This window comes from Physeter macrocephalus, chromosome 18 (genome assembly GCF_002837175.3).
Source record: "Physeter macrocephalus isolate SW-GA chromosome 18, ASM283717v5, whole genome shotgun sequence".
NCBI classification, from domain to species: Eukaryota; Metazoa; Chordata; class Mammalia; order Artiodactyla; family Physeteridae; genus Physeter; species Physeter macrocephalus.
Genome location: NC_041231.1, coordinates 38,274,989 through 38,288,230, shown reverse-complemented (window position 1 = coordinate 38,288,230; position 13,242 = coordinate 38,274,989). Strand labels below are relative to the sequence as shown.

The following is a 13,242-nucleotide window of genomic DNA, read 5'->3' as shown; positions in this document are numbered from 1 at the left end:
TGTAGCTCGGGCTGAGGATCTGTGAATGGAATTCATTTATTATTTTCATTGTTATCATTTATTAACTAAGAATCCCTAAGAAAATTACAGTATATTTTCCTTTACAGTCAAGCCAACCTCCCTTGCCCTTCTCCAAACAAAAAGTCTAGTACCCAGAATCACTCGGGATCCTTTTCCAAGTGGATAACCTAATTCCCACAACAGCGTCAAATCACTGACTTAATATAAGGAGTTTTAAAGTTTTCTCTTTTTTTTTTTAAATGTCTGGGGCTTCCCTCCCTGCTCCCCAAGTTTCAGTAGCTAGTAGAATGGACCATCTGTAGATGGAATGTTTGAGAACAGTGCGACACGTGATAAACCTTTTTTCTTTAAGGGATATGAGATTTTTGCTCTTAAATACCATTTTGGAAATGTTTCAGGCTGGCAGCCCCTGAGAAAGGGGCGGTGGGGGGGGGGGTGTCTCATTTTTTTGTTTTTTTCTCAAGACCTTTCAACTTTCACCAGAGCACCGAATTCCTTTTAGTCACAGGAGCTAAATCATGCATAGATCTGTGCCACCCTCTTGCAGCTGGATGCTACCTGTCCCATATGACCCCATAGTTGAGACAAAGAAAACAGTGTTTCCTTGACCTTCCAGATGTGCACACATCTAACTTAAGGTGTGCGTTATTCCCCCCTCATCCTATATACCAGCAAAAGAAGTCTTGTCTTACCTTTTCAATGATCCACAGAATAAATATTTTCTTGGTTCCCACCCCCCCCCTTTTTGCCAAATAATAATTATAATATTAATAATAAACCACAGAGTTCTCAGATGGGAACAGAAAAAAAACATGGTTCCGGTTGCAATTCTTGGGGACAAAAAATAAAACAGTATTAAAGACAACAACAACAGAATCACTGTACTTTCTATAAATAAGTGGGTCCTGGGAGCGGGGCTGGGTGACAGGCGGGCGGCGGGGTGCCCACTACTTGCACACGAACTGGTCCACGATCTCCGTGCACTTCTTGCACTTGACGTAGCAGCACCAGTGGAACTTGCAGTGGCAGCGCTCGGTCTGCACCGTCTTAAACTGGTCGTAGCCACGGCCGCAGCACATGAGCTCGCAGCCGTCCATGCCCTCGGACGTCTTGTTGCACAGGCGGCCCTGTGTGCCCAGCGAGCCGGTGCTCTCGTTGCGCACGCAGTAGTCGGGGCTGGGGTCGATGTAGACCAGGTCCTGCGTGGTGGGCGAGTTGAAGCGGCTGTTGACCTGTACCAGCTTGCCCCGGCTGTTGAGCCGCATGGCCGCTGCGCTGTCGTACTTCTCCTTCAGGGCGTCGCCCACCTTGCGGAAGTCGGCCAACTGCAGCCAGCACGTCTTCAGGCTGCACGAGCCTGACACCCCGTGGCACTTGCAGGCCACGTCCGCCAGGTTGTACACCGTCTGCAGGGAGAAGGGGACAGTCAGCGGGCGAACTCACCCGGGAGCCCAGACTCGGGGGGGCGCTCGGGTGACCGAGCTCCCCGGCTGGGTGGAGCCCTGGTCACCAGCTAAACCTGGGCCTGGGCTACTTGCCCCTCGTCCTCCATGACCAGAAGCCTTGTGTTGCCTTCTTTAAAAAGTCTGCAAAATAAATAGGTTCTTAGCCCCTCATTAGTACACATCATCATAATAAACCACCACAGTTTTTGAATGGGAGAGGGAAAAAAATTGGCCTTCTTTAAAAAGTCTGCAAAATAAATAGGTTCTTAGCCCCTCATTAGTACACATCATCATAATAAACCACCACAGTTTTTGAATGGGAGAGGGAAAAAAATTGGTTCCATTTGCTTTTTTTTTTTTTTTTTTTTTTTTTGCAGGGAAGAGCATTAGCAGCAACTCATACATCTTGAACACTCAGCCCAGAGCCTGCTATCAGTTCCTCACCTGGATTCATCCCCACCAGCAGCCCATGAGGGAAGAAGAGCTCTATCGTCCGCATCTCACAGAGAAGGGAAGCGAGACCCAGCAAGGTGAGTTACTGACCCAACCACTGGGAAGGCGGGGGGCAGGATTTGAACCCAGGCAGGTGGGCTCCAAGCTCATGTTCATGACTTGGCCCTGGACACCCAGCTGGTAAGTGGCAGGGCTGGGCAGGTGTCCAGCCCAGGTAGGATCAGGGTTCCAATCTTTACTCACTCTTACTATCACTACTGCTGTGTGCCAGGCACTATCATAAGAGCCTTTACACTCTTCATCTCACTTAATGCTCCCAGCAAGGTTGTAACGTGGCCTGGATTAGATGATGGCACTGACGCAGATAGAGGGTAAGTGGCCCGCACAGGTCACACAGCTAGAATGTGGGAGAACCGGGTCTGGATCTCAGGTACTCTCACTCCTGCTTCTCGCACAGTCCCTACTCCCTACCCGCCTCTGCCTAGGCGAAAAGCATCCATCTTGGACCCGGGCGGACCTGGGTTCTGTCCTAACTCTGTCCCTGAATTTAGGCAACAGGCTTCACCATTCTGAGCCTCCGTTTTCAATTTGTGATGGTTGCAACCTCACAGCACTGTTGCAAGGATAAAATCAGGAGATGCATGAAGGTACTTAGCAGGCAGGATGCGATCAGTAAACCTGGTCCGCAGGGTGACAGTCTGGCCGCTGGTCCCGGGCCCTTGCCCAGTCACCCTGGCCTCGCAGTAGCAGCACCTATGGGTCTGGCCTCACAGTGCTGTGTGCCCAGCAGTCTGGGAGGTGGCGGCTGCCTATTTGTAGTGCTGACTGCCTACAGTTCCTGTGCCAGTGGCCCTCCAGAGCCGGCGCACTGCTGGCACGCTGCAGAGGGCCTGTCAGGAACCTGGAGGGCCAGAGCGAGTTAGAAGGCTGCTTCTGCCCAGACCAGCTACCTTCTCCCTCCAGGGATGCATAAGGGGCTTTCTTACAAGGGGAGCTGAAGTGTACTCCCTTGACATGAAGTGTTTCAGGCCCGCAGCTAGTCTGGAGAAGGGTTTTGCAAACGTATTTAACCTTCGCTCCCCTTTGAGGAAAATCAAAAGCTAATGTCCCAAGGAGATTCTAATATGATTTCCTGGCACAGTGTCTAACCTTCCTCCTCCCACCCCCACTATCCTGCAGAAAAACTGTCTTCCCAGTAATCTCATCCACCAAAATCCAAGCACAGTTCATTGCTCCAATTATAAAATTTCCAAAAAACACTCCCCCCATTTAAAAATCCAAATGTTAAATGAAATTATATTGAAGGGGCTTTTCTCACTCTCCAAAATCCCCTCTCTCCACTTGGAAATCCCTCGACCTGCTCTTCTTGGTTGCTAAGCCCCTAATGATTTCTCTCCATGAGAGAAGTCTAAGAAATCCGCAAAGATGGACGAAAGCACCAAACAGGGGCCCAGTGGGGCCCAGAGGGTCAGCCATACCTCTGTCCTGGAAGCATTTCTGGTCTGAGACGCTGGGCACCCGGCATGCAGAGTAAGGTGATGTGTCCCTGAGGAGGACAAGACCAAAGTCCTAGGGCCCCAGAGAGAGCGGGACCGGCATGCCCACTCCATGGCGTGGGTCGGCTGCAGTGGGGAGTGAGTCCACCCACACTGCCGGCACCACAGTAATGGGCGGCCTCGGAAAGGAGAGGCCACACTCCCCTGAAGCAATTACCTGACCCCTCAAGGCAAAGCAGGTGAAATTCTCCAGGGTTTAGTCTTTCCCTGAGAACTGCACCCCCCAAATAGTTAAGATCAAATTTGAGAAGAAATAGGTTAGCTGGAATGATCTATATAATCTTTGACTTCCCTAAGGCCTTTGCTTCTTGTAACTAAGTTATCATTTATCAAGCACTTACCTCAGCCCTTCAATTGAACCTTATGAAATTGGATGTCAGAAATGGTCAAGTATTGGTAATAAGGTTCAATTTACTATATGATCCCAGTGAGTCCTACAGCAACCCCAAGTGATAGCTAACGCCCATTTAACAGATGTGCAAATGGGGAAACGGAGGCTCAGAAACGAACAGACAGAACGGGATTTTAACCTAGATTTCTTTAATCCCCAAACCTATGGCCCTTTACCCTCGAGCTGTGATGCATTAGTTTAATTAAAAAAAAAAAAAAAAAAAGCGCCTGGGCTTACAGCTCAATCCACTAATTCTCCCCACGGGCTTGAAGTGGTTCTCCAGCCTCAGTTTCCCAATCTTTAAAATGAGGGGGTGTGGCTAAGGGGCTCGAAGCCTCCTTCCAGTGCTCTACATTCTACTCTGTGATTATTGTCCCTTTTCCTCACCCCAAAATATACAAGAGTGAAATCTCTAACCAGAAAGTTCCTGGCACTTACCTTGGGTTCTGTGAAAAAATAATGGCTCTGGTTTTCAATGCTGCCAAAGTTAGGAAAAGTTTTCACCCCTTCATTATAAAGCAGCCATAAAGTGCCATGTGTTTAACCACAGGAAAAAAGGGTCTTTTTTAACTATTGTGGGCGAGCTTTTCACATCCCCATCGGGGAAGGAAAGAATGATACAGGGAGGCTGCGGCTACCTGGCAAGGACTTCCTCTCTGCACACTTCTCAGTGGCTCTCCCTCTCCAGAGCGTCTCTCTGCACACTTCTGAGTGGCTCTCTTCCCTCTCCAGAGCACCTCTCTGCACACTTCTGAATGGCTCTCTCCCCTCTCCAGAGCTCCGAGTGGCTCTCCCCTCTCCAGAGCTCCTCTCTGCACACTTCTGAGTGTCTCTCTCCTCTCCAGAGCAGCTCTCTGCACACTTCTGAGTGGCTCTCCCCTCTCCAGAGCATCTCTCTGCACACTTCTGAGAGGCTCTCTCCTCTCCAGAGCACCTCTCTGCACACTTCTGAGAGGCTCTCTCCCCTCTCCAGAGCACCTCTCTGCACACTTCTGAGTGGCTCTCCCCTCTCCACAGCACCTCTCTGGACACGTCTGAGTGGCTCTCTCCTCTCCAGAGCACCTCTCTGCACACTTCTGAGTGGCTTCCCCTCTCCAGAGCTCCTCTCTGCACACTTCTGAGTGGCTCTCCCCTCTCCACAGCACCTCTCTGGACACGTCTGAGTGGCTCTCTCCTCCTCTCCAGAGCATGTCTCTGCACACTTCTGTGTGTCTGTCTCCTCTCCAGAGCATCTGTCTGCACACTTCTGGGTGGCTCTCTCCCCTCTCCAGAGCATCTCTCTGCACACTTCTGAGTGGCTCTCTCCTCTCCAGAGCATCTCTCCGGACACTTCTGAGAGGCTTTCTCCTCTCCAGAGTATCTGTCTGCACACTTGTGAGTGGTTCTCTCCCTTCTCCAGAGCATCTCTCTGCACACTTCTGAGTGGCTCTCACCTCTCCGCACACTTCTGAGTGGCTCTCTCCTCTCCAGAGCACCTCTCTGCACACTTCTGAGTGGCTCTGTCATCTCCAGAGCCTCTCTGCACACTTCTGAATGGCTCTCTCCCCTCTCCAGACCACCTTTCCAGAAACTTTTGAGTGGCTCTCTCCCCTCTCCAGAGCACCTCTCTGCACACTTCTGAATGGCTCTCTCCCCTCTCCAGAGCATCTCTCTGCACACTTCTGAGAGGCTCGCTCCTCTCCAGAGTATCTGTCTGCACACTTGTGAGTGGTTCTCTCCCCTCTCCAGAGCATCTCTCTGCACACTTCTGAGTGGCTCTCTCCTCTCCAGAGCATCTCTCTGCACACGTCTGAGGTGCTCTCTCCCCTCTCCAGAGCATCTCTCTGCACACTTCTGAGTGGCTCTCTCCTCTCCAGAGCACCTCGGTCGGCCTGATGGTCAGACCTATACTATATAAAACTCCAGTCTGGTAGAAATTCTCGTTTTCCTAGAACTGGTCTTTCTGAAAAACTCTGAATCCATCAGGCCTGCTCTCTAATGACACGAGGAGGGGCACAAAGAAAGCAGAGGGGAAGGTAAGTAACCGTGGAAGCTCGGGTGAGGGCCTTCTGAGCTGGGCACCTACTGGCACAAATAACTCCCTGTCCTCCATTGAAGCCCAGTCACAAACTTGATCCCAGGGAGAGGGCAGCGAACGTTAGGAACATTTTTATTTCTGAGCTGGGCTGTCCAGCGGCACTTGGGACTAATTACAAAGGCAGAGAAAGCTCTTTCTGAGGCCAGGTCAGGAGCACCTTGGCTGGAGGAGGCCAAGACGGGATGCTTCCCTTCCAGGAGGCCTTTCTGGGGTGTCCACCCCTCTCCAGGGAGGCCTGTGTGTAGCTGCTTGGGGAGGGGGTGGGGGGAAGTGGAAAGAGAGTAGCACGGAGAAGCGGGGAGAGACCGGCAAAGCTAGGACGGGAGGCGGAGACAGAGACGGGAAGAGAGGGAGACCCAGACGCAGAGACAGAGAGAGAGAGACGGAAACTGGAGCACAGCACCGCCCGCCCCCAGCAGGGACGCGGTGGCGGGGATGCTCACCCTGCGGCCGGCCTCGTTGTTGTGCAGGTTCATGAGGATGCGTGCGCTCTCATAGGAGCCCTTGGCGTGGATGCGCTCCCGCTCGCGCGCGTCCACGAACTCCTTGGCGAAGCGGTAGCCGTAGTCGATGTTGTCGCCGCAGCCGCCCCACAGCCAGTCCCGCGGCAGGTCCTTGGGGCGCGCGGCGCGGCTGCAGCCACAGGTGGACAGCTCGCCCTCGCGGCAGGCGCGGCTCATGGCGTTGACCACCCCCGCGGCGCTCACCGCGTACGTGAAGGCCGTCTCGCGGCTGCCTGCGGGCGAGGACGGGTCAGTGCGCGCCCCCCGCTCCGCGGCCGGGGCAGTGCCGCAGAAGGCGGGGGGCGGGGGACCGGCTGGCACACCGCCGAGCCCCCGCTCCTGGCTGGGGAACAAGGAGGCCCTGAGCCCCGGCCCCACCTGGAGGGGGAAGGCGGGAGACATTCCCCCCACACACGTAGAAGCGACACATGACAAAGGAGTAGCATCCCTGGTACCCCTGCTCTGACACTTCAGAGCCCAAGGCAGGATTCTAAGCAGTGCTGGACTGATTTTTCTCTACACCTCTTATGAAAATATTCCAAACTTATTTTCCAAAATGCCCACGAAAGAAGTCACTGAGGGAAAACGTAGAATCGGGGTAGACTTCCTTACACTTATTTTAATGTTTGGTATTATTTTCATTCTGAGTTACCTACAGGGCAGGGGCATGGGGGCTGCAAGGCTTAGAGCCCCTGCAGCAGCCCCTCCCCACTCCCTGTGGCCTCAGTGGTTGAAACCCGGCTTCCCATCTGCAGCATCAAGCCTGTCTCAGAACAAGGCTCCTGACTTTCCCAGAGGACATTTCTAAACTGGTCCCTAGAGAGTTTTAAATGAAACTCGCCTCTTCTCAAACCCCAAGCTGACCGGCCTGATACTTCTCACTCAAGTAGGTGAGTGTCTACTTTTAAAACAGTCTGAAGTGCCTTAGTGTCACTTCTGCAACTCCCCAGCAGCCTCTGGCTCCAACTGTTAGGATAATAGCAAAAAGGAGGAAAAAAAAATAGAAAGGTTCTTCTTCCCCAAACTTGTAGAGAATATATAGGCCTAGAGGAAAAAAGTTCTCTCCTTCCCTAAAACTTGTAAAGAGTATCTCCCTGTCCAACGGTTCTATAGGAGTCCTAATTGTAAGGACAAAAAAGAGGTAACCATAGACTACCTTCATCTCCACTTGTATGTGGAGACATTTCTACATGTAACAAGAAGTCCCTTAATGAAAGTATTGTCCTATGAGAGAGAAAGGGTTAACACCCGGCCAGCTGAAGCTGGGCCTTGTGGGGGGGAGGGTGGAAGGGGGGGCAAGATGAGGGGGTCCTTATTTTCCTCAACTATAAAATTAAGGGTATTGAACTAGATGCCTAGGGAAAAAAAGGGCCCCTTCTGGCACTGGAGTCTCTTTACCGGAAACGGTTGCTCCTATACTTAAAGAGCCTGCTAACAATCTTTTTTTGGGGGGGGTGGACAATGGGGGACAGCACAAGAACAGCTGACAACAGGGCTCAGCCCCAACCAGAAGGCCCATCCTGCAGGAGGACGGCTCTGCCAATGCACGTATCCCACAGGCTGCCCTTTGACTGGACTTCTGCACACTTCAATCCACAGCCATTTGTGATCTCCCTTCCAGGAATAGTGACGGTTCTGATTTACCAGACCTTCCCTCCCACATCTTAAAAAATGAACAACTTGAGGACTGTACGGGTGGTTGGCAGGAGGATCCAGAAAGTTCCTGTGTGTGTGTGTGGGGAGGGGGGGTGTTACATCTACCTAGCTTCAATTAGCAAGGCAGAGAACATCAAGGGAGTGGAGAGAAATGAGGAGAGCAGACAGATTCTAGGGAGTGATTTGAGGATTAACGCTGATAATATAGAAAATGCTGTGTCCCTGGATGGAAGACTTGTAGAATAAAGAGGTAGTCTGAGGAAGAGAGAGAAACAATCCTCTGGAGACAGGAAAATAAACCACTCTCCTGTATATATAGAACACAAAAGGGCTTTTACATAAAACACAATAATGCTGCTATTTTCATAAGTCTATCTTGAACATATCCTTTTTTGCCCCAGAATACAAACCTGGTAGAAATCTCTAAGCTAACTGGTCACTGCAGGGAAACGTCAGCTTGAAAAGTGCGCTTTGGCTAAAGCCTGTGGATACAGTCATCCTGGAAGGAACACTGCTGGTCCAGTTACAGCTCCCTCCCTGTGAAATCTACAGCTACTCCTATTCTCACCCTCCTTAAAAATGACACCTTTCTTATACATTTTTCACAGCATGGAAACAAAGAGGAGACAGCGACAAAAGCTGGAAGGAAAGGCTAGCATGATGAAAAAACGAGGAAGTTTCCAAAATGAAGAGTGGGCCCTTCATGAGGCAATGGTGTACAGCGTCTGGACTGGCCTTGAGAAAGGAGGTAAGGGGTTTGCGGGTGGCAGCCTGAGTTAGACACTGGCCCCATCACAGGGTCAGATTCTCAGGGACAAGAACTGGCCTCCACGTCCCTGCTGTACTAAGTGCTCTGGAGTGGGGCACCCACACACCTAGCATCAAAGGTGTTTTAAATTTTCCCTTAGCTCTTTCTCTTCCAACATACCCTTAAATAGAAAAGTGAAAGCGAAGTAGCTTTTCCACTATTGGCGTGAGGTCCATGTTCCTCGTCCATAAAAATCTATTCTGATTTTTCTTCTCTCCATCTCTCTCTCTCTTTTTTTTTTAAAGGCTCTGTCTGTGTTCACCAGAAAGCCACCCAGCAGCAGCTTTCTACTCTGAGACCTCGGACACCTGAGGATCCTTGGGCAAGGTCCTCCCAGGGCCTCCGTGACTTGATGATAGGATCTAGGAGGGCTCCCTCCTCCAAGGCCGTTACGAGGTTCCACTCCCGCCCAGTTCGCATCAACCTAGACAGTGCCACACAGCTGAGGACGAGAGAGTCTACTTACAGGGGACAATTAAATACAGGCCTTTGTACCAAGGGTTCTGCTTGTTCCCTGAGGAAGCAGGCTCTTTGAATCTTGGACCACATTTTAAATAAATCTTCAGCAGAACTCAAATCCACTTAGCAAATGATAGCTTATTCTGAACCCTTTGGCCCAAAACAAGCTACGTAGGAAGAGGATCTTAAATCAAAGCTGTGTACCAGTGACTACACAGAAAAACAGTTCCAATTGCTGTTTTCCTTCCTTGTTGCCATCGGAGGTGTATGATTTGTCACTAACTCATATACATGTGAAAAGCCGCTCCCATAGTTTAGTTTGAGAGGAAGGCAGATAGGGGGAACATATAAGGCAAAGGTGACGGGGGAAAGCTGACCGGTCACCATTCTGATATAGCTAAAAGTTTTTGGGTCACTCACAATATCAAAATGCAGCAGAATTCAATCTTCACTACACTGCCAGTTAACTACATAGGCAGCCCATAATCAGGGGGAAACCTCCTGTGTTCCTGAAGCTTAACTCCTAGATTCAGATCCCAGTACATACATTAGCACATTTTAATCATTAACAGGAAGGACAAAGCCCTATGAAACTCTGCAGGCTGAGGCTGCAGACCACTTTCCCATTCAATTAGAGGAACAGCTTCCAGTCCTGTATTATTTTAGTTTATGAAGCCGCTGGGCTCAAACATCCACTGACAACTCTTTTTTGTTCTCAATGAATGCACTTTTCAGGGTTTTTAAAAAAGCATTTTATCCGTCCATGACGGACATTAAGCCAACTTTTTATCTTCAGTCAGTATAAATAGTTAATTGCTTTGATAAATTGCTTCTTATTTTAGGAGTCACTGCAGTCATATTAATTATACAGGCTTGTTTGCATAAAAGTAAAAAGCGACCGAAAATATTCACTAGAAAACACAGACAGGACCACATCTGTCAGACTGTAGCCTATGCTATTCAACCAAACCAGAGGCAAACTGATTTGCCAAATTCTTTTTGCCTTTAGCCCAGTTTTAATGCCACCTCCTCCCTGAATGGAATAACAACAAGTTCAACAACGCATTTAAAGAACTGGACCGTGAGCCACCCGTTAAAACTTTTTAAAGTTTCTAGGCTGAGATCTGAAGCACGTGCCTTTATATCAATGGCCAACATCACAAATGTAAATTGGATCACATCTGATTAAACTTCTTTCTGGGACTAAAAATAAAGCCTTTAACAAACAAACATATATATCCTGATAGCCTTAGGAAATATCTATATTAGGAAAATTAAAACCTTGTTTCCTTCTAACACATCCAGCATTCTGAAAGATGACAGTTTTTAGTTAGTTTGATGCTTAGGCCACTTTAAAATGACTCAGCTTTCCTCCTCATCTTTTGAGAGACCAAAATAAGTGTTCTGCTACTACTATTTTAAACAAAATGCTTTTTAGAAAAATTAATTAAGTGTTCATTTGATGCCCTCCCCCATCTCCTGATTTGGGTGAAGAAGTCCAAAACTTATAATTAGATGTGGGGACAGGCATGCACACAGCCATAATGACAAAATTCCCAAGCCACCACCCTGCTGGAAGATTCCCTCCATATCAAGCTTGTAAGTAACACTAAAGAAAGACTTCTCCTAGGAGAAAAAAGAAGTTTCTATACATTTAAAAATACATTAAATGGTTTCCTACCTATCTGCATGACCCTGCCGAAGACTGAGGTGTTATCCACGGTGCTGCAGTTCCACCTCCGGTGTCGGAACTGATACTGGCATTCTTTGATGCCTGTCTTCGCGCCCTCTCCGATGTACTGCATGTGGTCCTGATACAAGTGGCATAGTTTCTTCTGTCCTTGAGAAAGTCCTGCCAGTTGGCTGCACAGAGGCTGTGCTCCTATGATATATACTTCTGACATCTGAACAGGGTTATTCATACCTAGCGACCTAAAAAAGGCGGGGGGGGAGATGTGCATTCAAGATTTACGTGAACTCTCAAGGTGGGCCCCCTGAAAACATGTCAGCAATACATAGTTTTTAAGCACACAGATGCTTTTTCTCTCCTGCCTGTCCTCATGACAAAGTATGAGAAGGGCTTCATAAAACTCCTCTGTTTAAACTCTGCTCAGAAAACAGAGGTATTGTGTAGTCCCCATCCCGCCATCTGGCTCCTCCGTTAGAGTTTTCACTCCCTCCCTTGCCCCTCGCTGCCATATACCTGAACCAGAATGTCACAGAATTCTGAAATCCACACCAGAGAAGGAGGAAATGGCAGTTTGGGGTACAGGCCTCTGACATGAAAGAAAATGACTCACTGTGCCCCACAAACTGGACCGATCTGCCTCGAAAAGTGTATGAATGCCGAAAGTAGACGCAATTAGACACGGGTAGGAGATAGCAGTTCCTTTTGACTGACGGAAGAACAGTAGGACAAGTGTACTGAAGAATACTTGTCCTACCGACGAAAAATTCAGCCTGTTCGGGACATTTTAAAAGGGCTCCTTATGTGATTGTGAAGGACCCAAGACAGGGTATCCAGTGAACAGAAGTCATGTTTGACAGTCAGAAAAATGCTGTTCATTTACAGCGAAAAAATATCCAGAACGCCGTCAAAAATAATCCCCTGGATATACTGCAGTCTATCTTCAAGGCCCCTACCGGCAAGAAACCCTCGTTTAGGGACATTTGACTACTTCAAGTTAACCTCCTTTTGATCAAATTTCAAGCCCCAAATACCCACTTGGAGTTTAGCTGTCTTCCTACAACTCTGCCTACCTCAGACCCTGAAGGTTAATGACCTCAAGTGACAGAAAATAAACGTTGGAACTCACTTTTACTACCTAGAGGTGGCAAAAAGTAAATTTTATAGATAGGCTTACAATTATTAGAGAAGTGAATTTCGGTTCCCCTTTATTACATGAGGCACTACAAGCATACCTCTGAACAAGGACCTCATAGAAAAAGGTCCGAATTTATAGGTTCTGATTCCCTATGGAGCTAAAAATAAGCTTCAAAGGATTAGCAAATTAAAAGAAAATTTTGATTTAAAGATACATATATATGTATATATATATATATATACCTATATAAGATATATATATATGTATTAGATAAATGCACCCAAACTCACGACTCAGCTTTAAATATTGCAGCATTATACAAACGAATCTTTAAATAAAAGAGTATGCACACAGAAAAACTTACCACCAAGAATTGCCTTCTATTACGACCTGGGCGAAGGAGATAAATATGGCCAAAGCCATTAGGAAGAACTTGGAAGACATTGCCCTTCCAGCCGTCCCCAAAGCAACTCCTGGGCTTAATATTCCAATCGACTTCTGGAGAGGGAAGAAAGGAGCAGATGTTTATTGCCTCTCAGATAATTTTCAAGCACACAAGTTTAAACAACGGAAGCATCCAGGGTCTCTTAAGTCTACTGTTGATTGACTGCGCTTCTCCTCCGTGAGTTTTTTGATGGCAAGATATAGGCAGTTTCTTTTTCCAAATTAATCCACCCACGCAACCTCACCAGGAAGTCTGATTTCGCTGGGATCCTGCGCGCGGGGCACGCCAGCGATTACAAACATGTCTCAATGCTGTTGAGTCAAAACCCCGGTGCCAGGCGCTGCCTCCTTCCTGCTTGCTCGCGTCCCGCACCCCCTCGTTCCCCTCTAGTTCGCGCTGCGCTGAGTCCCTCCTCGGGAATTCACTCAGGAACCCGCTGCCACCCTCGTCCGCTCCCCGACCTGGGCAGAGCAACAAGTGGAGCAGGAATTAATTCCATGGGCGAGGGGAGCGCAAAGGCGAGAGGAGCGCGCCGCCGGCGGCTGCGGAGGAGGCGGAGTGGCCGGCGCAGGGGTGGGGGGTGGGGGCAGCACGCGGGGTTGG

The 13,242-nt window shown here is 49.0% G+C and overlaps 1 protein-coding gene across 2 annotated transcripts in view; it reads right to left on the bottom strand.

The window, feature by feature from the left end:
- Positions 1-217: 217 nt before the first annotated feature.
- WNT5A (Wnt family member 5A) overlaps positions 218-13,242 on the bottom strand; it is a 26,008-nt gene continuing 12,983 nt past the window's right edge. For both annotated transcript variants that reach the window (XM_024123902.2, XM_024123900.3), the window contains 4 exons: positions 12,559-12,692; positions 11,051-11,301; positions 6,387-6,679; positions 218-1,427 (listed from right to left, as the gene is read on the bottom strand). In XM_024123902.2, coding sequence (XP_023979670.1) covers positions 969-1,427; positions 6,387-6,679; positions 11,051-11,301; positions 12,559-12,692 — 1,137 coding nt within the window. In that variant the 3' untranslated portion in view covers positions 218-968. The remainder of the gene's footprint in view (positions 1,428-6,386; positions 6,680-11,050; positions 11,302-12,558; positions 12,693-13,242) is intronic.